General features: G+C 32.8%; 2 protein-coding genes across 3 annotated transcripts in view; one reads left to right on the plus strand and one right to left on the minus strand.

Moving 5' to 3' along the window:
• Positions 1 to 1543: 1543 nt before the first annotated feature.
• Positions 1544 to 27162, minus strand: part of LOC147070136 (membrane-bound acylglycerophosphatidylinositol O-acyltransferase frj-like) — a 48322-nt gene continuing 22703 nt past the window's right edge. Inside the window, exons 1-7 of one of the 2 annotated variants that reach the window (XM_085949555.1) lie at positions 24076 to 24345; positions 23511 to 23803; positions 22873 to 23021; positions 22247 to 22458; positions 14536 to 14712; positions 11722 to 11857; positions 1544 to 1994 (exon numbers count right to left, since the gene is read on the minus strand). In XM_085949555.1, the coding sequence (XP_085805681.1) occupies positions 1812 to 1994; positions 11722 to 11857; positions 14536 to 14712; positions 22247 to 22458; positions 22873 to 23021; positions 23511 to 23803; positions 24076 to 24326 (1401 nt within the window). In that variant the 5' untranslated portion in view covers positions 24327 to 24345 and the 3' untranslated portion in view covers positions 1544 to 1811. Of the gene's footprint in view, positions 1995 to 11721; positions 11858 to 14535; positions 14713 to 22246; positions 22459 to 22872; positions 23022 to 23510; positions 23804 to 24075; positions 24346 to 27162 lie in introns of those variants that run through there. The other variant, XM_085949556.1, reaches the window with a different exon arrangement.
• Positions 1771 to 27162, plus strand: part of LOC147070137 (cytochrome P450 4g15-like) — a 44077-nt gene continuing 18685 nt past the window's right edge. The window contains exon 1 of the mRNA XM_085949558.1: positions 1771 to 1862. Coding sequence (XP_085805684.1) covers positions 1842 to 1862 — 21 coding nt within the window. The 5' untranslated portion in view covers positions 1771 to 1841. The remainder of the gene's footprint in view (positions 1863 to 27162) is intronic.

The raw sequence follows: 27162 nt of genomic DNA on the forward strand, positions 1-27162 counted from the left end.
TCAGAATTATGCATGTTAAACAATTTACTATTATTCCCTTTCAATGGAAATGTAAGGACGCCCCCAGAGGGTGTGATCGACATCCTGCGATTTGTCATATAAGCATGCATGGATTCTATTATGCCAAACCGATTGAGATAAAGATTGGCGGCCGGAAGAATTGGAAAGTCTGATGGTCTGGAATCAGTCTAGTTATCTTCGTGCGTCACTTGACATTTCGTCGCTGTAGGATTGGTTTGTCGAATAGACCAAATGTCAAATGTTCAGGACACGAAAAACAAAGTTCATTATCCTATATTTAAATACATATGTACTATAACACATGGTATTAAAATTGTTGTTTTTACAGTATATGAATCATGTATTCATTACAAGCGATTTAAAGAAACGGATGGTTCTGGTCCATTTAGATACAAATAATCATTCTGCATTAAAAGATCGATTTCTCAACAAAAACGGATATTCGACAAACCAATCCTATAGCGACGATTTGTTAAGGACAAAAATGTTTACCTACCGCTGGACGCTGCCCATAGCTCATGTCAGACTTGCATCTATTATTACCTCTGAGTCATCTATCCGCTGCTGGATGAAGGTCATTCTCTCACCATATAACCTAGTATAGTCACACAAGTAAGGAAAAAAAGCTGTGCCTTGAGAAGATTTTGAATACAACAGTCATATATATTTTATTTTGCAAAAGTAAATAAACAATCTCATTAGTAGCTGTATTTCACAAGATGTATCAATGTCTCATTATTGTTGAAAATTATTCATTTACCAAATAATGATATCTTTGGTCCTGCATAGAGATGGAGCTTGTGATTTCTCGACATTTTTTCGTTTCTCGAGGAAGTCTCGAATTCAAGAATATTTTTTTCCTTCAGAATTAAATGTTGGTTTATTTTTTTTCTTGAATAAATAAATATCTTTAATAATTCTCTTTTAACTTATTTGACCCAAATTTTCTGCCGGCCGAATCCGTGTGTGACCCTTTTTCAACTTTTCTCATGCGAAAATTTTTTCACCGGTGAATTTTAAATCCATTGTGGTCGATAACTTATTTTTACCTTTTCTTGTGCCACGAATTTTTCGAACTTTTATCGCAGTATGTACACCACTGGTGCTGCAAATTCATACAAGCTCCGGTAACACAACACTGAGCTTGCCAGATTTCAATTGGTTCCAATTGTAATCGAGCAAAATCTGTTTTTTTTCCAATTAAAAATATATAATATTTAATCTACCTTCTTTTTAACAATACACAGGCCATGGGGCCCAATGACAGTAGTGTAGTGAAACAGCAGTGCAGTAGTAGAATCGAAATGTTCACATGAACACTCCAGGCTTAGAGAAAACCACATACTTAAATGTATTGTGACCTCACCAGGAATCGGAAGACAGAGCCCACATGTGAGAACCCAGTGCCTAACACAGGTACTGGACCATGAGGACCGACTGTATATATATATTTATTATTGTATATAATAATGATAAAATGAGATACCTTTGGATGGGTTACACTAAAATAGGATGTCATTTTATAAAATCTTTGTTTTTATTTTGTGATTCTTAAAGGTTGACTTATTTTACTTATGCGATTGATTGCATATGTTCAAATGGCAGTGCTTTTACTTGTGCATGCGATGATTGCATGCATAATAAGAAAGAAAGTATATATTGTTGTTGTCTTGCCAAGATTTTACAAAAATAGAAATTGCTGTTCTGTTTCCGGAGCATTCAAATGCAATGCGATCATATAAGCGAAAACACCACCGCACCGCGATCATCGCACAAGTAAAATCACCACTTTACAAATGGGTGAGATGGCGGATAAATAAATGAGAGCAAGCATGAACAATGTAAGGTAAATAATATATTGCCTTCAAGTATAGTAGAATTTCATTGAGTTCCAGAATTTTGAGCAAAGCAAGTACATTTCCAACGATGTAGACTCGGGTTATGTAAGTAAATATTATCAACATGTTTGCTTTCTGAAATGAATATGAAAAATACATAATATTAAATTCTAATCCGTGTGTAAGTTAATATGAATTTATTTTAGTGGTTTCCAGAATTCAGTTCTATGATATTGTCAATAGTAAATCGGTCAAGTAAATTAAACTAAAACTATTGTTAACTATTTCTTTTATTCAACGAATAATTCATAAAGATTTAAGAATGTACCATTCTAATTATTGAACATACATAATTTATATAACTTATATTACATATAATAGCTTGATTTGGGAAAGCGCTGATGAGTAGGTATTAAAAAGGTCAATAGTTAAAATTTGTCGCAATTCGTATGTCACCTTATAGCATAGAGGTAATGCACGGACGGGGCGTAAACCCATGAGATACAGGATTCGATTCCCTGCCGGGGTGCCTTACTTTTTTCAAAAAGATTTTTTCTATTGGTTACAATATATTTTCTCAGAAGTGTTTTTCAAAATTATGTATGTTTAAAACTATTGTCATAAAAAAAACTGGTTTTTTTAAAGTATAATCGGTAAGTTCACTCTGTGGAAACCCATATGGTCCGTGGAACTAAAGTAATCATTTACGGTTTTTCTTTGACATTGAAACCATACTTCTTCGTTTTCAGAATGCCATGGTTGTGATTTCGACTAAAAATTTATTCATATTGGATAACTGTTAGTTCTAAGCGATGACGTCACTAGGCAAAATGGCGCCCTTAAATATACTGTCCCTTTTCATTTTTACTTTAACATTGTCTGCAAATTCATACCCACCCTACATACGTATTTTATTATTTTTCTTAAATCTTTATACGTAAAATTGATAATAGTTAGAACATTTCCACGAAACCTACTCTCAAACAGTGGTTGTACAAATATGTATTACAATACAACAATAGTTATGTTGTCAGGATTTTTTATGATTTTATTAATTTTCAAATAAAGATGCCAATACTTTTTAATAAGCGACAGCATCTTTTGCTTCATGGAAATTCACCACCACTCTCAAAAGTTGCACTATATATTCTTTCTTATATTCACCGCCCTTCATAATGTGTCACTCATGTACAACGCATGATCTGCCTACCCCCACAGGATGTTACTGAGAAGAATGCCAAGGTTCAGACAATTTAGAGAACAACACATAAGATTTTTAAGTTCTACTATTATAGATCGTAGTAAGGGAGTAAGTACTATTATTAGATCAATATTATAATACTTCTAAAACACGATAGGTGTATGTATTTTGTTAACCAAGTGAAATAGAACATGAAGAAACAAAACGGTGACAAAACAGAACAACCAGGGGAAAAATAAATCATACATTTTTGTCATATTTATTTATTAATTAAATAGGTACTTAAGTTTATAAAATAAATAAATAAATATATATAAGTAAATAAAACCTATATATAAATATTTTATCTGCTTTTTTTTTTATTTATTTTTGTCTGCATGATTTTGATAATCATGCATAACTTTACTATTACCACTCGATTGATTACTAAGGGTCTCTTCAAAGCCTGAACAAAAATGAACCGTAAGTGCGAGTGAGTTAGCATTCGGCATGCTTATATCTCCGCCCTATGCGTTAGAGTAAGATAGAATTTCTACGGCTGAATTAAATGTTTATTGAAAACGTAGCCGCTAAATATTGATAACTGCGAGCATGTGTTGATGAAATTTATTGTTTTTGTGTTTTGGTAATTATTTTTAGTTATTTTAGTAGAACATAATATGGTTAAATATGCTGTGTTTAAATTTGGAAGTCGTACTGAGAAGCAATATGATGGTATAACGTTTCAAGTTAAGTTGATAATAATAAACTTGAGGTTCTACTGTGCGTTGTACGCAGCGCTTCTGAATGGAGCAGAACGCCCCGGACCGCTGATCCGGTTCGTGAATTCCTCGACAATTCCGCTCTGTCTTGTGGAATCCTCGAATCTACCGTTCCTTCTCGTGGAATCCTGATAGCGAGATGTCTCGTAAAATTCTCGAGCCTCATCAGAATATTTAATATGGCGTTCCGGTTAATAATGTGTTGAAATTGAGGGATGTGAATTAGTATATAAATATATTAAAAAAAAAAATCTTTCTATTAAACAATGATTTCACTTGTTGACTACCCCTGATTTTTAATAATTCATACATGTTGATATAAATGGATCCCACAGTAAGCCAAATTTCTTCTTAGAAATACATCTAGGTATATTTTTTCCTAACAATGCATTTCTAGACATCCTATGTGTCTGATAATAAAAAATACAGTTTTTATTGAAGAAAGCTCCCTAACATTTATTGCTCTCTTCCGTTTTGCAGATAATAACGTGAACCTTTTTTGATTTTCAATTTAAACACATGAAATATCCACATATTGTGAAAAATAATTCATTTGTTAATTCATGTTTTATGAATAAATAAACTATCTCCGTGTAGGTATCTACCAAGGCTTGGATTTTCGACCCTTTGATATGAATCACAGAGTTAGTTGACTTGGGTAATGATACACCCCTGTTACAGGCGGGCTTCTCCCGGTGTAAAATAATCATTTAGTAGCTCAAGTCGAAACGTAACCCTGACCTCTAGAAACGGCTTCATAAAACATCTAATCTGATTCCTTGCTCAACCACGTAAGTATTTTTTTTAATTTAAAAAGTATAAATGATGATGGATGAAAGCGATAATTTTAAGACTAAATATAAGTATTTAAATATAATAAATTTTGCCGCGCTTGTCGGCAACGTCCAAATTTCGACGCGCCTGCGCCAGGGTCAGGCTCGTGATTCGCCGAATCAAAGATCACGCGATAAAATTTGGCCAATCACGAGAGTCCTTTTTGCTGGAATGGCGTGGGTACGCGAAGTTTGAAAAAGAAAAAAGTAATTAGTAAGCGTCCCCTTTCCGATAGGATGGGACCTGCGAAACTTATTGTTAAAACAAAATATGTAAACGTTTAAAGAAAATGTAAAATATAAGAAGACCACGTTACGAGCACGAAAGACCGTGTTTTATTTATACTCCAACCGTTTGAATTTCTTTTTTTTTGTGAATCCGGGGTTCGATGGACACCTGAGCTAGCCGTTGGAACCCCGGGGATCTCAATGGCGCCTTGGCAACGTGAAGCTCGAAGAATCGCATGGATTCTTCCGAACCCGCGAAATAAAATTTACGCCCGCGAACGCTAAATAAAAGTTTATGATCCAGGAGCCGGAACAACCAAGAAATGGTTAACTAAAAAGTGGACTCCGACGTGACCCTTATCAAAGAAGAAGTGCTGTCTCCAACATCAAACCGGGAGAGCCCTCCTCTGGTGTTCGAAGACAGTCCACATACGGAGCTGACCGCGCCTAGCGTCGTGCTGGAGACCGTAGCACCAGCGCGTCTCCAGTACGACGAATGGCTGCACAAATCCCACCTATGGAGACCAGACACATCATCGACGGTATCCAGCGAGGAGGGCTCGTAGAGGCCACGGCCCACTCGCGACGAAAAACGGCGAGCAAAATGCCAATTTTCCTAGGGTATCACTAACATGTCGTGTACCCTAGTCGACCACGGGATGTTCGGTGAGGAGAGAAAAAGGAAACGCGAGGCCAGGGAGCCTCACAAGAGGGCTGAGAAGGCGCGCAAGCTGAGAGGAATCAAAGAAGCTGTGCGGGCGCAGGCTCGACCACGAGGAGATGAAGCAGGACCAGTCGCCAACCCTCGAGTCAAGGGTGAACGCCGAGTTCCTGTTGGAAGTGAAATGTGTAGATTATACGAATAAAACATCCGGAAATTCTTCTAATTACGGATACAAAGTTAATTAAGGACCCACTTTCTGAGCCTTGTAAACTTAAGTTCATTAGTAAGAATAATGTACATTCTAGTTTTAAAAATAACGCTTCGCAAAGTGACGCCAATTCTTTCCGTTCAAATAAAGTAAATATGAATGAATTCGAAAACATTAACATTGAAAATCGCAAACAATTTTATAAACGGGAAAGAGGATATTCTACAGTAGCGCGAAACCTGTTTCAAAGTTACGCCGTGTTAATAATTTGAATCCAAAGAGAAACGAGGAAAATAGTATACGACCGTCACTATTATTTCTTTACAAATTACCAATCGTAAATTTAACACAGCGAAAACGGAACGGGAATAATAAGGCATCACTCGACGAAGTGTTAGTTGTTATGTTAAATTTTAATAATAAGTTAAAATTATGTATAAGAGGATGAAAGTAGAGATTGTATGCTTGTGATAAAAAAAAAAAAAATGAGTCAATAAGCCGTAAATTTCTCAACGGGGTTTCAATAATAAAAAAAAAAAAAAATAATAATAATAAAACGTGAGAGGCACCGCAAATCGGCGCGGCGCGCCTTGGAATAGGATGTCGGGCGCGTAAAACGAAACAACAATTTTTTTTTTTAAATAAAACGGGTTTTGCTAGTAAATAAATATAATGAGAGGGTGGAATATTTCAATTTTTAATATCAATGTGATTTATACAGTCAATACAATGTTGCAAAATAACTATGGGTATTAGGGTAAAATATTAAAAGTGATAGTAAGTACCATAAGTACAATGGGAAGATTTTATATAAAATTAGTAGCTATTTAATGTATGGGGTAGGAGTAATTAATAAAGTAAATTCGAATAAATTTAAAGTACAGGAAGTCTAATGAACGAATAAATCACTAAAGAAAGAAAAAGAATAAATACAGATGAAGACAATTTGGAAGCACAAAGGGAGCCACCTCTCGAAGTAAGCGCATCCAAAGGCAGCGTAGCCGAAAATTCATGATACCAAAGCTTGATGGTGTGGAGAGTGCGCACTCTCCTTTCTCGCGCAGGTTCATGGAGAGACTAGGGACGTGACGCCTGAAAGATATCGTGAAACAACAAGAGGTACCTCCGAAGTGTAACCATCTATAAAAAAAAAGGAAAGGGAAAAGGATACTTATTGTGAAAATCCATCCTAGTACCTGTGGGAAAGCCGTGCCGCCGTCAACGAGCCTGGCCGTTGTACCGCTATACGATGCCTTGCCCGCAGTAATAGGAACAGATGGAGACACAGTACCTGTCCATCTATGAGGTGATACTCCAGAGACCAGCAGATCAGTGGAAAACTTTCCACAGGAAGATATCCGCTGCTCGGAACGGGCCTGGCTCAATAGTAACGCCACTACCACGCCCTGGTTGCAAAGGCAGACGACGCCAAACGAGGTACGCTCCTATTGCACCAGAAGAAGAAAAACATAACACGAAATAATAATTCCGAACGAGGGCCAAACGTCTACAAATGTAGCCTCTCAGAATACAAAAAAAACTGGACAGCCCAAGAGTCGAAGACTGCAGCTCCACGACCCCTCCGCTGACTAGTATAAAAGAACGAGAAGAATAACAAAAACATTACGAAAACAAAATAAACGCACGACATTACAGGAGAAAAATAAAATAATAATAAATTATGACAAATGATAATAAGAAAGGAAAATAAATCAAACTCTGACTTATTCAGGAGCATTGCTTTGAGCAGGAAAATAGTAATTAAAATAAATATAGAAACAATACGTAAAGTTAGTTGTTTTTTTTTTTTTTGTTAGAATAGTTAGATTGTAGTTGATTTTTTTTTATATAAACTGTTATCATGCCATGTATTTAACGGATGAACAAGGAATTGGATGGGTGGCCGATGAGATCAGGGCGTACCTTTCGACTTTAATCCAGATGGGGCGAATGATACACCCCTGTTACAGGCGGGCTTCTCCCGGTGTAAAATAATCATTTAGTAGCTCAAGTCGAAACGTAACCCTGACCTCTAGAAACGGCTTCATAAAACATCTAATCTGATTCCTTGCTCAACCACGTAAGTATTTTTTTAATTTAAAAAGTATAAATGATGATGGATGAAAGCGATAATTTTAAGACTAAATATAAGTATTTAAATATAATAAATTTTGCCGCGCTTGTCGGCAACGTCCAAATTTCGACGCGCCTGCGCCAGGGTCAGGCTCGTGATTCGCCGAATCAAAGATCACGCGATAAAATTTGGCCAATCACGAGAGTCCTTTTTGCTGGAATGGCGTGGGTACGCGAAGTTTGAAAAAGAAAAAAGTAATTAGTAAGCGTCCCCTTTCCGATAAGATGGGACCTGCGAAACTTATTGTTAAAACAAAATATGTAAACGTTTAAAGAAAATGTAAAATATAAGAAGACCACGTTACGAGCACGAAAGACCGTGTTTTATTTATACTCCAACCGTTTGAATTTCTTTTTTTTTTGTGAATCCGGGGTTCGATGGACTCCTGAGCTAGCCGCTGGAACCCCGGGGATCTCAGTAAGAGTGTAAATCGCGGGTTCCCAAACAGTTATGATTTTGAGCACATTTGTAATCAATACGGGAGTGGAAGTCACAATATTCTATAGAATGAAACGGGAGAGAAATTAATGGGAGAAACAAAACCATAACTGTCCGATTGCGTAAAATATAGGATATAGGATAGCTAATTTTACATAGGGAGGCTTGACGCATTCATAGTTTTGACAATACATCATAAGACAATTGAGGCCATTCATTAGTCGACCTGGTGACACCAACGAGGTATCTTCCCATGGGTATGGAGCGTTATACATCCGAGGAGGTTTAATATCGCTATTGTGCAAGTAAATTAAAATATCAGTGGTCTCTGTACAATTTTTGCGTGTATGGGCAGAAGCAGGGCATGAAATGGAACGGAACGCACCGGAGCGCCGTTCCGGCTCGTGAAATTTGTAAAATTATCACTCCGTCTCGTGGAAAAAATATGTTGACTGTCCGTGGTAGATAGGTCATAGAATAGAAAATGTGACACACTTATTTTAATAAAATACACATACGATTTGAATATACTACTATGTAAATATCTTCAGAAATAAAGTTTCTAACATAAACGAAACGTGCATTCAATATTCGCAATATTCGAAGACACAGAACAGGCTTAGTATTTCTTGCGTTGCTGGCTTATAATGTAGTTTTAATTTCGGTTAACCTACAATATTCATGTCAAAATATAACACATAAAAGTACGTAATAAAACCATCGTAATATAAGGGACACAGAGCAGACAATTAATTGGTAGGTAAGTATATTATAAATACAATTATATCATATAGGTACCTATATTATTTATATGTAGTTTTGTATTGTAATATTCAAAATGAATTAAATAACACCATTTATCTATATAGGTAGGTACATCTATTTATAAACCCTAACTCCGGATATTAGGTATATTACAGTTGCCAAATGTTTTTTGCGCACACAATAATAATAGACGACACCTACACAATAAACTGACATAATTTCTATACAAAATCATTACCATCTGGATACGTCTTTTGTTTTTTTTATGAAATGCAGTCTCTGAAAATTCCACCAAAATACAACAGATTTGTAATTGATTTATTTCAAAACACTACATTTTAGTTATTGATTTTTTAATTATATTTAGGACATGTTGGTAGGTACTGCGTACTTTATATATAAAGATCAATATTATCCTAAATGAATTAAATAATAACTGCATTTATATATATACCTCGGTAAAAACATTTATTTTTTAAATTAAAGTAGGTATTGCTATCTTTGTATTTTCAATAATACCTACTTACAATAAGTTTTAATTCAATTAGTCCACTGTCCGCATGCAAAATTATGTGTAGGAGAACATTTATTTGTTTTTTTATACTTATACCTAAGAGAACATTTTTCATATAATATCTATATTTTTTATTCAAATGATTTAATCAGATTATAATAATCTGATTAAAACATTTGAAACCATTGTGTGTTAATACAGCGTAGAGACCCAATGGGTTGCGCGAATGGCTAACAGGTGACAACATTCTTCGCAAAAAAGTTTATTTATTAATATAATTTCTATTTAGTGGAGCCCAATGTGTTTCGCTTTGGAACAAAAATGTTAATTATTTAGCTAGGTACCAACTGTATTCTGTTTACTAAGTATCCACACATACATGATTTATAAATAATAATATGTAATGTTTAATACACTTACGTTATGGGTTACTTTTGTACAGTTGCATAATAGTGCATTTTAAATATCTATAGGTCATACCACAGAACTGATTAATAAGATATGTGAAAGCCAGTCACCATCGACCAATAATTTGAAGCCAGCAACGCAAGAAATACTAAGCCCGTTTAGTGTCTTCGAATATTGCGAATATTGAATGCTCGTTTCGTTTATGTTAGAAACTTTAATGCATATTATGATACATAATGTGAATATTGAAAATAACATAATATATTCTTTATCACGTGGTTGTTGACTATAATACTACTATGACTTATATACCTACCTAATATAATGTTTTCCTAATTCCCACCAATAGCTGTTGATAATTTATACCATTAAAGTGCAATATTACTTACTAATATACTAATACTAGCTAATACTAATTTATTACAGATAGAAATATAAATATAATATTATTTATTTATAATATTTAACAAAATATTTCTATTTCGGTAACTTACAATATTAATGTCTACATAAAACACTTAAAAATACGTAATAAAACCATCGCAATACAAGGAACACACATTAAAAAATAGGTAGGTGAGTAGATTATAAAAAATACAATCACATCGTATAGGTATATTATTTATGTAGTTTCAACATTAAATTATTTAAAACCTATAAAGACATCTCATAAAATTCGTATTAAATCTAATTGGAACAGCAAACTAGCACCACATGTTGTAAAATACGTATTCCACGGTGAAATGTTCAACGAAGAACTCGTCATTTGATTAAATGTTGCACAAACTCATGTTTTACGTACTGCGGCGTACGAATAAGTGTTCTACGTTGAACTGTTTACGTACAAATTTCCGGATACGATTTGGCACTTGCATCCGTCTGCTTCTGAGGTACAGACTGATAATGAATGGACTTGGGTACAAAGCTCAGAGGGTACTCATTTAATATATTATCTAGGTGATATAAATTATTATCTTTAAAATCTATACTTACAATATTTTTTAATGCCATATTATATTTAACTCATTTAGTGCTAACACCGCGACTGGCGCGTTTGAAGCAGTTGGCCATTCGATATAATTAACGTGTTATTTAAATGTGGTAATTAAAATGTAATTAAAACTTACCCTTTTACTCCACATGCCATTTCAAACCATATCACTCCACATGCCCCTTATTTATTGTAACTGAATGGAATTAACTTTCAAATATTAAACTATTGCGATAATAACTGTTTACACGTAAAAGTTTTGACTATCTACCTAGTCTCATTCTTCAAGAGTCATTGTATGGTACTATTTGACAGGTGAAAATCGGTTAACCCCAAAATGAGTCTCTGCGCGCGGTCTGTCTTTTTTTACCGACAGGTTCGCCACTATCGTTCTACTGCATCGCACAGTCCAATAATTGTCGCGTGAAAATTCAGAAGCTTCTGAACTTTTTTAATCCATGCATGGAATCTTGCAATTTGCGAGATACTACGTCTTTACACGTGCATTTTTTTATTATGGCCGCGATAATACGCACTATCAGCAGTAAATCCATGCACGTGTAAACGTGCTATTATTTCTCAAGTAAGTAAAATAAATAATACGATTATTCGAAGATATACATTCTTGTTTTATGCGTATAATTATTCAATATAGCTCTCAATTTATTATTAATTCATATGAAATATTTTAGATATTATTTTAAAATGAAATCTTACCCTTCCAGATAGTGATGAATATAATTTTTTATTTTTTCGTTCTGTCCTTTCATACAAGATTACTGAAATAAGTGAAACATAGTATCCGAGGTCTAATCCATGCCAATATACGGATATAAAACATGTAATGAAAATCCTGAAATAGTTAGACGGAAAACACATTAAATTAATTAATTAAAATCCAATATCAATAATATCCTTATCTATGTTAGTAAAAATAGTAGATTGGATGCATACTATACTACTGTATGAAATGTACATAGACCTTGAGACATAAATCACTATTACTAAAAGTAATTAGGTACTTAAGTCTAATCAAATAAGCATCATGTCAATTGTATGAATTTTAAAAGTTGAGTTAATTCACTGTATTGTCAACCCGCGTACCTTACAAAACTATATCTTCATCCACAAGTGAAATTCTACATGCATGCCAAATTTCTGACATGTAGGTACTGGTTGTGATTTCTCGAAATTTCATTTCTCAAGATTCGAGAAAAATTCTACTAATCAATAATATAAAATATTTTTCTTTACAAAAAAGTTTTACAAATGAATATATCGTCTTTATTCTGGCAGAACACACTAACTGGAGAATACTAGTTTTGAGTAATTTGACTTTGAAGTCGTTAAAATGTTTGAAATGGTCTATCATGTGAGTTTATTAGGTAATCGTAAAAAGGATGACTTTAAAATAAAGGGTTTATTTATTAAGAAGGTTTCCAGACGATAAAGTTTGAAATAAGGAACATTTTGGAATAACTAACTCAATATGTCATTTTTTCGAATTAGTGTCTTCTGCCAGAACAGTGACGATATATAATATTAAAAAATAATGATGACACAGCCATCCGTATTTTCTTCAATTTTTAATATTCTTTTATCATTAGTTATCATTGGAGGTTATGTTTGTTATTGGTTACAATAATTATTAGATCCAGCTGATTTTCGCTGAAGTGACACTTGCTCAGTGAAGAAAAGTGCATGCATTTTATTTAATTTAATAAATCTATTAAATACAAGAAATATCAGATTCAAGCAGCAAAGATTTTCAAACTTGGTGGACTGAGGAGTATGGCATGATTAAAGGCAATTAAGCAGTATGTATGTATTTTGTATTCTGGAACAGTTGTATGCGAACCTCAAAAATCAGGGACGAGCGAAAGAATTTATTTATTTGTCAATAAAAAATAAAAATATTTAATCAACAAACGAAATGAAATTTAACAGGAGTCATTCAAATATAACAGCTGCTTGATTTGCCCCAAACATAATCGCTAAAAATGGAAAACCATTCGGTGATGAGGGATTGAAAGAAGCGTGATTAAAATGCTCCACAATCTTTTTTTCTCTTGAAAACAGGGGGGAAAATAACCAAGGAATAAAAGATATGCCTTCGGCTAGAAACACGATGAAAGATAGAATCTTAAGAACCCAATTGTAATTTTATTTAAATAGGATTTTTAAAAAATTTTTTTTCATTTTTCTCCCCATGAAAAACTTCTCGGCATGTCACAGTCGAAAAATAATATTTGGGATGCGTATGTAAAAAAGTTCTACAACCCTGTGCTAAATGGTAACTTTTCATTAGTACGATTTTAATAAATTTTAACGACACCGCAATGTTAATTTAAATTCTGGAATCGTATTTTTAGTTATGCCTATAAAAAAAATATTGATCAAATTTTTGTTTTTTTTCGACATCATTGTTTTATTATCTTTAAAATTATTTGTGTGTCAAATTTTGTTTTATTGAGAATACAAGATTGATTTTTTGATTTCTTCAGAAATCTCGAGATTCTCGAGAAATCCACATTACCATAAAATTTCTACTACTTTTGATTTTTTTTGGTCAATTGTCTTTTTTTATGTTTAAGGAATGCCGTTTGTTTCAGACGGCGAATTTTTAAAATTCAGCTGAATTGCAGTCGGCAGTTTAGTTTAGTAACACGATTTCTCGAGAATCTCATATATGATTTCTTGAGAAATGAAAATTCTCAAAATTTTGGATAGATACTTTCACGAGATTAGCACTTTCTGATTATATCTCGATCCAGTGACGTCCCTAGACAAAATGCCGCCCCTAGGCAACACCAAAATGCCACCCCATTTTTTTACAGTATTTTTTATCTTCCTTTCATGACTCCAATATCTAAGTAATGTGTTGTATGGATACATTACTAACAAATTATATACTATGCGAGGTATCCATAAAAGCGCAGAGAAAAAAACAAATTATAGGTACATGTACCACTAAATCTTAGTTAAATGCCATGTATAACTACTTTAATAGACAATATTGCGATTCCACGGTTTCAGATTCATTTAAAAATACACCTGACAAATTTCAAAACTCGGGAATAATCGGCAAGAATATTTGGATAAATTTATTAGATAAGTATGTAGGTAAGTACCTACTTATAATTCAAATATAATTCGCAAATCTGCATGTGTCATTGCTAGTCATCAAGGACGTGACGTCCGAGGACAACAGAGTAGATTAGACATTGCGAGCTGACAAAAAAATACAGTCCTGTTAAACTTTTTATGTTAATTAATACATTTTGTTTCCAACCAGTAAGCTGATTTGTTTAATGATAATAAATTTTTGTTATTACTAAGTGTAGGTACCTATTTCTATATATTCGAAATTATTCTCCTCGATTTGCCGCCCTTCAAGTAACTGCTGCCCCCAAGCGACGCTCATTCTGCCTACCCCCACGGGACGTCACTGTCTCGATCACAACCTCTACTGGTGTATTGATGTTGATTTTATGAGGGGTTTCATAGATAAACAACTAGGTAGATACTCACTTAAATCCTGGGCCAAGCGGAATGGCTTTGTATATATACACTCCCATAAAATATTGAATGGTTTTGTTCCAGCATCTAAATGTAACCGTTGCCCACGGTGTCGTTTGCAGTTTTATAATGTCCATACTATTCAATGTATTGAAGTCATATTCATTTTTTTTTGCATCATTATAAGATCTGAAAAGTATCACATTTTAATTTTATTAAATAAATAAACAGGTAGTAGTTATTTTAATCATACTAATACGTCGCTATGGGATTGGTTTGTCGAATATACGTTTTTGTCGAAATCAACCTTTTAATGCAGAATGATTTTTTGTATCTAATGGACCAGAACTATCCTTTTCATGAAATTACTTTGTAATGAATGCATCGACTACCTCATGGAATAACACACCAATTCAAAATAGTGTGTTTTATGTTTTCTGAGCTATTGTTGCATAGAAAAAAATACCACACCAGCCAATTTTTTTTTGGATTTTTCTCTTGAAAAACACCGAAAATACTGTTTAAAATAATACTCGTAAGTAGAGTTATGATTATATAACATTTTTTGTAATATCTTAAATAACATGGAATAATAATCTACCTGTAGTTGGTATCACAAGTTATTGTTATTATTTTTTATGTGACACTGAATATGACACTATGCCGAGTTGGTGTGATATTACTCGGAAAAAATATACATGCTCCCTACACAAATCGTTTTAGTGTATCATTTAACTATGATTTCACCGTGGAATATGACACTAATTCAACTTTTACCTTCAACTCTCGCCTCTATCAACATAGAACAACACTGTATTGAAAAATCATTATCCTTTGTAATGAATCGCACCTACTTTCATTATCGCTAATTGCTTTTGTGACAGTAAAGTTGTAATATTTTTTTATTGTGATCAAGTGACTAATTTTAATATTAATACTATCGACCGATGGTAGGTGCTTGATGGAATTTGAATTTAAATTCTAATGGATTTAAGTTATATACTATTCCATTTAGTTAAAATGTTTCTAACTAGATCTCGGCGAATATTACAATTAGCTCAAGAGACTAATAAAATAAAGGATGGAAACAATAAAGGTAAATAATATGTAGCTTTAATAATCTCCTACTTCAGACAACACATTTATAGGTTATATTATAATTATAAATGATTTAACCGTAAATATTCTGTCGGTACTATTGGCTCCTAGAGGATTTTCAATTTTTATAATATTTTGTATCTCGTAATATAAACTATAACGTCTTTCTATCATTAGTAAGCATCGTATGAATGTATATTTGCACAATTAGTTTATAATTTACAGTCTACATTAATTACTCTTCTTGTATCGATTGTATGACGATGACTTGTGATAAGTAGGTAAGGTACTTGCCTTTTTGCATATGTATTGACAATACTTTTTACTATACTTTTATCATAAATACGGTAGTCAAAAAAGTCGAAAAGAATCATTGCATGTCTGGATGAAAATTGCATAGTCCACGATGATAACTAGGTTGATTTTACCCCATCTGAAGACTCCGAATACATATCAAATTCGAATAATACTTCATACTTATAGTGATCTTGAATTATCGGGGTTTAGCTGTTCTTCAAGTGTGCCAAAAATGACACAAATATTTGGAGAAGATTTGGGAATGATTGATGATTTGATCGAAGAAATTACGAAATCTCCAGCAGATCTTACACATAATGAAATATATGACTATACTTCAGAGCATAATAACATTATACTTCTGTCTGAGTACTTTGCCACCTTTAGACAACACAAATGCACTTATAGACATCACACCACCAGACATGATGTTGTCCTTACCTAGTGCATCTGTACAGAGTATTTCCACCATTGACACACCTGAATCGAAAAAACAAGAGAGCTGTAATTTAAGACTTGTGGAAAAGGAAGAAAGCCAAAAAATTATTCAATTCGGGTGAAGAATATTTGAATGAATATTTGAATACCATGGAAGCACCGTGTAAAAATTCTTGCCGATTCAAATGTGCCCCAAAAATTAGTAAATCCGAACGTCAAGTTAGTTTTGATTCATTTTGGATGATTGGCAATCATGAGACAATGGGATTTATACCTTACGATATGTCAAGTCAGTGCAAAATATAACCCAAAAACTATCAGTTTCTTCAAGACGTTCAAAAGCACTTATTTATAATTTGCCATGCAATAATGAAATAATAAAAGTGTGTAAAACTATGTTATTACAAACGCTTTCAATTTCAAATAATATGTTATGTGGGTGGTTAGTGCTTTTAAAAAAAATGAAGTCAGAATTGCTGTTGGATAGTCGAGGCAGGCACAACAACCGTCCTCATGCACTCAATGAAGCAACAAAAAATAGTGTAATTGAATATAATAATATCTTTCCTAAAAAATATTCCCAGTATGTCAAAAAGAATATTTAGACGAGAATTTGAATATAGTGAAAATGTTTCGCCAATATAGCATATGGTTTGGAATAAAAAATTATCAGTTTCCAATTGCTACTGAACGCCAATATAAAGACATATTTTTCACGTATTTCAACCTATCCTTTTTTCGCCCTAAAAAGGACCTGTGTGAAAAGTGTTTTATTTACAATTCGTCTGACCAGGAACGGAAATAATAACTGGAAAGTGATTTTCAGCAACATTTATTATTTACAGAACGTTCGAGAGAGATGAAACAGGGTGATATAAATCGTGTAAAAGAAAATCGCATTACAACTGTTATAGCATGCTTTGATTTACAAAAAGTTTTAACTGTGTCACAAAGTGAAGTATGAGTCTTTCATTATAAAAGAAAATATGCCATCTACAATCTCACTGTTTATGATATCGTTAGCAAGGATGGCTATTGTTATCTTTGGCATCTACAAACAGCTAAGCGAGGTGCGATAGAAATAAGTAGCTGTATAATAAGTATAAGTCTAATAAGTAATATTTTTACATATTTTAAATCTAATTTTATGAATACAGTTGTATGTTAGTTGATAGTTTTCCCACACTTAATAATATTATAATAGAAGATTTATTTACATAACGTTTATAATTATTATCCATGTAGGTACCTATTTACTTGACAATGCTGCAAGGCAAACGTAATTTACGTAAAATATATAGGTAACTATCTATCCTATATTTTTTTAACCTGTACTTTCAATCATTATTATGTTGAGTGAAATATTCATTTAGTACCTTTTGCAATTATCTTAATATAATATTATGTTCTGTAAAATAATAACCTGAAACTGACTGAATGGTTAAAATCAAAGAGATTGAAAGACTGGAGAGGGAACACGCCATCATTTATGTACTAAAAAATACGAATCGGAGAAAGACAGTTGGTAATGTTGGTATTCTGGAGCTACTTCAAGTTCGTGTGGTAAAACAACATGGCGGATATGATATTGTTATTCTCTCGATTTATACGTATTATACGTTATTATTCGGTAAAAAAATGTTTATTAATGGAAGAATACAAATGCGTAACAGCATTTCGGAACAATATGCATACTATTAATTATTTATACATTGATAGTTTTTCCTAAAAGATCTTTTACAATAACAATTCAAAACTTTTACATCAAACGTCAAATGGTTGTTTATTGCGAAAAATCCAGGGCAGTATGCATAATATTATTTTGAACCCAAAATATACGATGTCTTTTTCAAAGTAAAAACTGTTAGTGCTAGTTAATGACATTCATTATTTACATAGATTTTATTATTTACATAAAAATATTCATTACTGTGTGGGAAGCATTTCTCGGAAAGTGACGTTAAATGAGTGTTAAAGTTAAATGACAGTTAAAAAAAGTGAGCTAAATAGATAAAATATTGCAATTAACTATATAATCAAATTTTCAACATACCTACCTGTATTTTGTCTCTAATATGTTTGTATAAACAAGTAATTTTATACACAATATGTCAAAAACGAACCCATGTTATATTTTTATTTCATAAAATATTTTCAAAATACACATGTGTAAATAGGTAGGTAATATAATAAACTTTTTTTTTGTTTGTAATTAACTGTTATTATTTGTGTTTTTTATTTAACCGTTTTATCTAAACAATAATGCTATGTTATTTTATATAGAACAATATGTAAAAACAAGACCATATTTCTTATTCCAATATTTAACCATTTGCTATTAACTGATTTGTGTATAATTTTTCATAACATTATTGTGTTTTTTGTGTTATTAAAAATAAAATACTTACATCCATTTGCATTATTTTTTCTTACCCTGAATCCTAATAAAGTTTTTATTGCGGGAACTTTTTATAATAAAAATACGTTTATCATAAATTAGTTATAAGCTTGTGTTGATAAAAAAAAAATACTTAGTGGGGCGTTTTCATGTCCAAGTATGGCCCATTTGCAGCAAAGTGTACCTAATTTCAGAGAAGTAGAACTTTCTCTCACAAAACGAGTACACACTGACATTTGTGTGCTACCTCTGGAGGAGGAGTCCAATCTCTAATCTCTTTGGTTAAAATACAGTTTATTGCGATAAAATATTGTTTAATTAAAAAATCTCCTCATATTTTATCAAAATATCAAAAAATATTTTTGGTTTAATCAAATATCACCGAGAAAAACAACTCTAAAAGCACATAGTATGTCATTCCTTGTAAAATTCAAAACAAAAATCTCTTGATAATATGAGTCAGTCGACGTTATATTATGTTTCATTTGACACATTGAAAATGTATATCTGTTTCATTCTCGGACAATGGCCGAATGCAGCGACATGTTGCGACAAAATATGTGTTATACCGTTGTGCTCTCTCTCCGTCTCACTTAAGAAAAATGAGAGAGAAATAAATATTTCATTTTTTGGCATATTTCTAATTGACCACGTGAACGTTCACGTTTGCTAAGGCCCAAACTCCAGATAAAGCCGCGTTGATACGGTCCAATTACGATCCAAGTAGATTTGGATTGGAATAATTAGTATGAAGATGTCTCATCCAAGTGACAGCTTCATACTATTTATTCCTATCCAAGTGACACCTCCATACTATTTATTCCTATCCAAGTTAACTTGGATGAGTAGGACGCGGTCCAAGTAGCTTGGATAGGAATAATTAGTATGAAGATGTCACATACGAGTGCACTTGGATAGGAATAAATAGTATGAAGCTGTCACTTGGATGAGACATCTTCATACTAATTATTCTTATCCAAGTAGACTTGGATCGTACTTGGACCGTGTCGACGCGGCTTAAAGCGGCGCCGCACGTTTGGGCGGTGAATCATCGGGAATACAATACAGCGTACACATCGCGTGCCTTATATTTCAAAGCAACACCGATTATTATTGTTATTTTTATATATGTGACATTTTACATATTATTATGTAGATTGTAAGATATTTATTTTTGGAGGGTCATTGACCATTCGACCTAAAGGGCCAGCCGCCATTGCCCTTATATATTGATATACTCGTAATAACATCCTTTGCTATATTAACAATATAACTTGTGGCTGTGGGAATCTGGTTACATCACATTACATCATAATATTATATTATAATTATATTGATTCACATATTATATCTGAGTCCTATTATCTCTAGTCCAAAAATATCATTTTTGAGATTACTGCATAAAAGATGTGTGAAAAGCTATAACTGTTAGCTGCAATAGTGAACGTATGATTGTTTCGAGCGGTCGGAACAAATGAATATCCTTCCGAGCGAGAATGGACCAAGTCCTTAAACCCAGTACTCGCGCCGATTTTAATTTCCGCCTGGTCAACTTTTCGTATTGTTTCTGTTGTATTCTGGTGTTTCATAATATGTATAAATGGCAATAAAAATAAGTTTTACTACTCATTGGACACCTAGACAAATTAAGATTATGCATTAAAAACCCGTAATAAATCAGTCATAATGTCAAAAATATTCGAACTAATAAATTCTATACGCTCTTTTTGGCTTTATATTGTATGCCCTGCAAGGTGCACTTCTCAAGTGGTAGGTAATAAATATAATATAATATTTATTACGAATCAATGTCTCCGAGTAGGGTCGTAAATAGGGAATCCAATCCCGAGCCAAAATTCTTATCCCGGGATTTCGGGATTACAATTTGACAATCCCGGGATTGGCATTTTTTCCATTGTTTATATAAAAATTTTATATTTACAAATAACATTGATAAAATTGGTCAAAAATAAATCTAGTATAATTTATACTATTTAAGACATTTATTGTTAATATTGTATACGTTTAATCTTGGAAATACACAAGTTTAACGGAGTAAATAATATTTTAATATAAATAATAATGTTAATTTAATAGGAGATTGCTGTTTCTGATAGTAAAGACATAATGAATGGATTAGCGAGATTTAAAATAGTATACCTAGCAAATAATCATAGCATACTTATGGCCTCTCCGCTTCATAAATCTAATTAGTCGGCCAAATCTGAAATTGCCGTAAAACGTATGATATCATGGTGGAATAACTTTGTTAATAGTGCAAAGCATTGTTTTTTTCCAATCTTTCAATTTTTAATAATATATGTGAAAAAATAAAATGAATCGGCAACCTACACATGGGTATAAATCAAACATCATTCAAACTCAGTTTATTTCTAATGTAGTTATTTTTTATTAAAAGTATTTTTTCTGTTATATTTTCGCTTTTATTTAATTTTCCATACAAATTGATAAAAAAAATCAATCCCGAAATCCCGGGATTATGTCTATCAATCCCGGGATTCATAGGTATCGAAAATAGCTCGGGATCCCGGGATTGGAATCCATAGTCGTAAATATGGCACAATTTTAAGGTATTTAAACTCAACAAACTTTTAAGTACCTACCTAGAGTCTAGCTAGACACTTAAGACTAGACACTAGACACTAACGCTAACAGAGAACCTAGTGGAAAAATACGAAGCTTGCAATTTGAGATTTTTTTTTGATAATTTACATTTTCAATTGTATTAATTAATAAATATGTATCTGAAAACATTAAAAAGATTTTTTTCTAAATCAAAGATAAACTTACAATTGTAAAAAAATGTGAATTTGTCACATATTTGGTACATAGCTTTCGTTATTATTACATTATTTTTATGCTTGTATTTAGTATTAAAATTTAGTTTATTAAGTTTTCAAATTTTCACCGTTTAGATTTTTGACTAATTCATAGCTTTAGTATTTTTTTTATATCTATTTTAAAAAACATCGATTTTTATAAAAAATATAAATGTGTATATCTTTAAATCCTTTTTATTTAACCTCTCGTCCATGGAAAGTCGCACAAACCCGAGAGAAATACACCACAGTAAATAAAATGGAAATAATTTAGGGCGGCTCGGTACCATTTGATCCACGGACCGGGGGTTGGGGACTTAGAGGATAATATAGGCCTCCACAGAGTGGAATTCGTATTAGCATGTTTTTTATTTTTTACGAGAAATGGATGCTCAACCTATTAGGTCCATACTCTGACTCGAGAAACACAAATTGAAAAACAAATATGTGAATTTGCAAGACCCAAGATTCGAACTTGGGACCCACGACAATATAAGTCGACGCTTAAGCTGCTCGGCTATCGTGGGCGTAACATATTAGGCCACCGTTAAACCTAACCAGTGTTGCCAGACGAGAGTAACATTTAAAAAATGGTGCGCGTGTCACTCAGAACGTATGCGTTACCAATGAAAGTTTTAATGCTTACGCTTACATATTTCGTAATTGAGCATATCTCTCGCTGGGTCCTTGACCGCTTTTGTTGACTCCTTGTATGGGGTATGCACCGAGTCCTGCAGCAGCGCACACGCCCTCAGCTGCCTTCATACCGATAGTCACCCAAACAAATAATTTCTCAAACAGTACAACAGGATAAATAATTCTGTATGCCATGCTGCAGTCTCGAAATTCATTTTCCAGCGTACACTATAAATAAATAAAAACCATGTAATTATCTTTTCCACAATAAATGCACATTTTCCAGTTTAATACTAGGGATTACAACACCGCACGATACTGATCATAGATCATAGATTTAGATACTGATATTTAAAAACTCTCATGGCGTCCGTTTCCTTCTGTCAGCTCTTCCGCACAGAATGAAAGAAAATTCCGTCCAAAACCAAGTCCAAAAAAAAAGTAATATGTATCCAGATTGTAGTTTTTTTGCAACTTCTTTACTGTATTAATACCACAGGGACATACAGGTATTATGATTTCTTAAAATCAGTATTTCGCAATTGATTAATACCTGTATTGCGTGCCTAATTTAGAATCTAATTTTTTTGTTAAAGTTTTTTACAAAAAAATAACAAGATTTAATTTTTTTTGTATACTTACTTCTGATGGCCAATATTCTTGGATTAAAAGAAAAATAAAAGCCAATGCCAGAGATTCCGATATGTCTTTAACAGCCCCTCCAATTCCAACTATTTTTGAGAATGGCAAATAAAGATAGTCGTCATAAGTCCGGTATCTTATGTATGGACCTGTAATTAAAAAAAACCAATTCTATTGTTTATAGCACTAATTACATATTCTTCGGATCGATTAATTTCTGAAAAAAATCTTCTTTTTAACACACAGTAAGAAAGTAAATTTAAACGGTTTATTTATTTATATGTCAAAGTCAAATCAGTATGTTATACTGATTATATACCTAATATTATACCCCGTTTACACGTGCATGGATTTACTGCTGACAGTACTTATTATCGTGGCCATAACAAGAAAATGCACGAGTAAACACGTATTATCGTGCAAGTTGCAAGATTGCATGCATAAAACAAAAAAGGTTTAGAGGCTTCTGAATTTTTTCGCGACAGTTGGATTTGTCGATATCTGCGCCTGCGCAGTAGAACGATAGCACGATAGTAGCGGTAATACGTACTCTCAGCAGTAAAAACATGCACGTGTACAGGCGCTATTATGTCTATGAATCAATATAATAATAACTAATTAAGGTGTGGGAGTTTTACCTGCGAGCATTCCTAGGAAAGAAAATGTATAATGAAAAATATTCAGTCTACTTGGATCAATGCCGTTTTCGTAGTCTGTTGAATTCGTTTTTTCGTTTATGCGATCTTGCTTTTCTATTAAAGAGTTCCTGATTTCAAATGCGACACCTACTAGCTTGCATGTTAGTATCATTTGCATTACATTCACATGCATTATTATGTTGGTTTTTTTCATATTTGTACAAGTCATAATAATTATTCTAAATATTCCCAGATAAGAAAACATCAAAACGAAAGCCGCTATGTGACACTTTCTGAAAAGAAAGAAAAAAATCGGTACAAGTTTGCGAACAGCGGCAATTTTCATGGCCGATTTTCGCAAAATTCAAGAATGATAACACAACCCAACTAAACATAACATACCATCCAGTAAAATGGCTATTTTCAAAATTTGTTTGGCGCTGGCTTCCACTAAACGGACAAGAAATAAAATAAGCATTACAATAAATAGTCAAATATTATAAAATATAATATGATGGTTAGACATGAAATGGTTAATCTTATAATAATAATATGTAGAACAAACCTTTTATCAATGTAACTTATAACAAAAATGCACATCAAGCCAATTATAAACATGTGCCAGAAATGTGTCAATCCTCCCAATGAAAACATTGTCAGTAGTCCAAAGACAGTGCCCATCCATTTTTTAAGTTCCACGTTTTTCACTCTTTTACACAAAAATCCAAAAAATACAGAGATTAACATAAACAGCATCAATTTCGAGTCACTTGCGTTTTTTGACAAAGCATTACTGATAAACGAAACAAGTTCCATATTGAACGTTTATTCGTATACTAACGTCTAGTCAACTCTGTGTAGCGATAATATTTTTTACTTACGTTGCTCCAAAGTATTTTCTTATATAAGTATTTAGGCAGTGATGGACCCACTAGCCGCAACAATAATAATAATTATGTATATCCGTCTTGACTAGGGAATCCGATCCCGAGCCAAAATTCTGATCCCAGGATTTCGGGATTACAATTTGACAATCCCGGGATCCCGAGACTGGTCGCGGGATTGGCATTTTTTTCCATTGTTAATATAATTTTTTTATATTTACAAATACCATTGATAAAGTCAAAAATAAATCTGGTATAATTTATACTATTCAAGACATTTATTGTTAATATTGTATACGTTAAATCTTGGAAATACATAAGTTTAATGGAGTAAATAATATTGTTATGGGTTAGCGAGATTTTAAATAGTAATGCAAATCATGGTGTACGTATGGCCTTTCCGCTTCATAAATCTAATTAGTCAGCCAAATATGAAACTGCCGTAAAACGTATGTTTATTATTTTATGTGAAAAAATAAAATGAATCGGCAACTTACATATGGGTATAAATCAACTTCATTCAAACTCAGTTTATTTCTAATGCAGTTATTTGTTATTAAAAGCATTTTTTCTGTTATATTTTCGTTTTTATTTTATTTTCCGTAAAAATTGATAAAAAAATCAATCCCAAAAGTTTCGGGATTATGTTTATCAATCCCGGGATTCATAGGTATCGAAGATAGCTCGGGATCCCGGGATTGGAATCCCTAGTCTTGACTGAGGTAGGTACCTATCAATTGGCATCAATCACAAAGATAGTAAGTTCATTGAAACATTTAATTAACCCCCCCGCCCCTCCCTTTATACCATAAAAGGACAGAAATTTTTCGAATAATTTTATTTTAAAATTTAGTAATCTAATTTAAAAGCAGTCAAAAAATAAATTAATAAATATATATTTTTGACCGCATAAAAATTAGATTGGCAAATTTCTTTTAGTGATCATTTTCGCCTTTTTTCAATTAGTTGCGATACATAATACTATTATCTAATATCTTCTTGGGTTTTGGAAAGTGCTTTCTTTGAAATGACGGTTGCCAAATGACAAATATCAAGTTTTGTGACATTTAACAATAATTATGTAAGAAACATCTGGCATCAAACATCATCTTAAAGTTTTGTTTCTGTTTAAAGTGTTCTCCAAACTTTTTTGATCGCGTACGCGGACGCCGCGACCAATATCGATTTTCCAATTTACAGCAAGGAGCGGCAGACGCAGACATCATGGTAAGAAATACGCTTTTTGATTTCTGCATTGATGCAATAAAAACGAATCAAAATAATAAGTGGTGATAAATAACAATAATTCATGCATTTCAGCTCCAGTGATTGCAGTCATATCAGTGGCCAAGAGTGACTTTCGGAAAGAGGTAGGCTGTGGAAATCTGAGAAAAATAGCACAATTGTGAGGTATACTTATGGTAAATAAGAGGATAATACGATACTACTAATGAATAGGTACCACTAATGACAATGACACACTGATTCTATGAAATTTCAAAAATTCACCGACGACGACGATGAGATTAAATTACGTATTTTACTAAACATTTATACACATCAAAAACCATTAGATAAAATTTATTTTTATTTTTAAAAACAATCTAAGTTGGTACTTCATTCATTTACTTATACGTGATTAAATGTGATAAAATGTATTTTTAAATTATCTAATTATTATATATTTTTGACAAAGTGCGGCCATGACAACAATATTATGCGCAAAGGTTTTAGGCTTGGTGATATGAGCCTACCATGTTTCATACAATGCGATATACTGATTGAGGTCGCGTGACGAAAAGTCCATACGAAAAATATCACCATTCCACATGCTTTCACAGAAATGAAATTATATTAACAACATTTTTCAGAGGAATGGTTGTTAGCCATTCACCCATCCCATTGGGCCGGTTCAACGGTCGAGATTAGTTGTATAAGTAACGCCGTCATTACCATAGAATAGTAAGCTTATCAAAATTGGTGATATAATTTCTGCATTTATAGAAATACAAAATAATATCGCAAGTTAATAATTATAGTTACCTAAAGTAGTAGTACTAGTAACCTAAAGATGGTGTAATCATTATAAAATGAAAAATACAATATTCATTTGTAACTTGAACTGTAAATTTGATGTTAAACTTACTGTGCACAGTAAAAATTCAATAGTGAATTTCATTGAAATTGTATTTTTGTTAATCTTTTCGACCCTGCAAATTCATTCGCGTGGGGCAATCAATTCCTTCATTTGCCTTATGATTTTTACATAAATGATTTCAAAATTAATTTTCCAAGCCTCAGGGCTCTTACATAGCTCTTTAGTCCTATGCTGGGCTCGAAACGGACCGGAGCGCTGTTCCGGTTCATGAAATTCCCAAAATTTTCGCTCCGTCCCGTGGAAATATTAATTTGACCATCTGAGTTAAATAGGGCATATAAAATAAAAAAAAAATACGTATTTTTATAATATTAGAAGTACTGTTCGGTTATGAGGAATACGGCGGAAAACACATTTTGAAAATAGCCGATAAACTGGATTATTTGTTAGGTTAACCTAACCAAACCTAACCAAACCAAAACTAACCTAACCTAACCTAAACTAATTCAAACTAACAAATAATCCAGTATATCGGCTATTTTCAAAATGTGTTTTCCGCTGTATTCCTGATAACCGAACAGTACCATTAGATAACTATGTTAATATTTTCATAAAATTTCGAACGCTGCGATTGTCCTCTAAAATAAAGTAAGTACGAATGTTCACCATA

The sequence above is a fragment of the Rhyacophila brunnea genome, unplaced genomic scaffold (genome assembly GCF_057557595.1).
Source record: "Rhyacophila brunnea isolate RB1 unplaced genomic scaffold, BYU_Rbru_1.0 scaffold_22, whole genome shotgun sequence".
Lineage (NCBI taxonomy): Eukaryota > Metazoa > Arthropoda > Insecta > Trichoptera > Rhyacophilidae > Rhyacophila > Rhyacophila brunnea.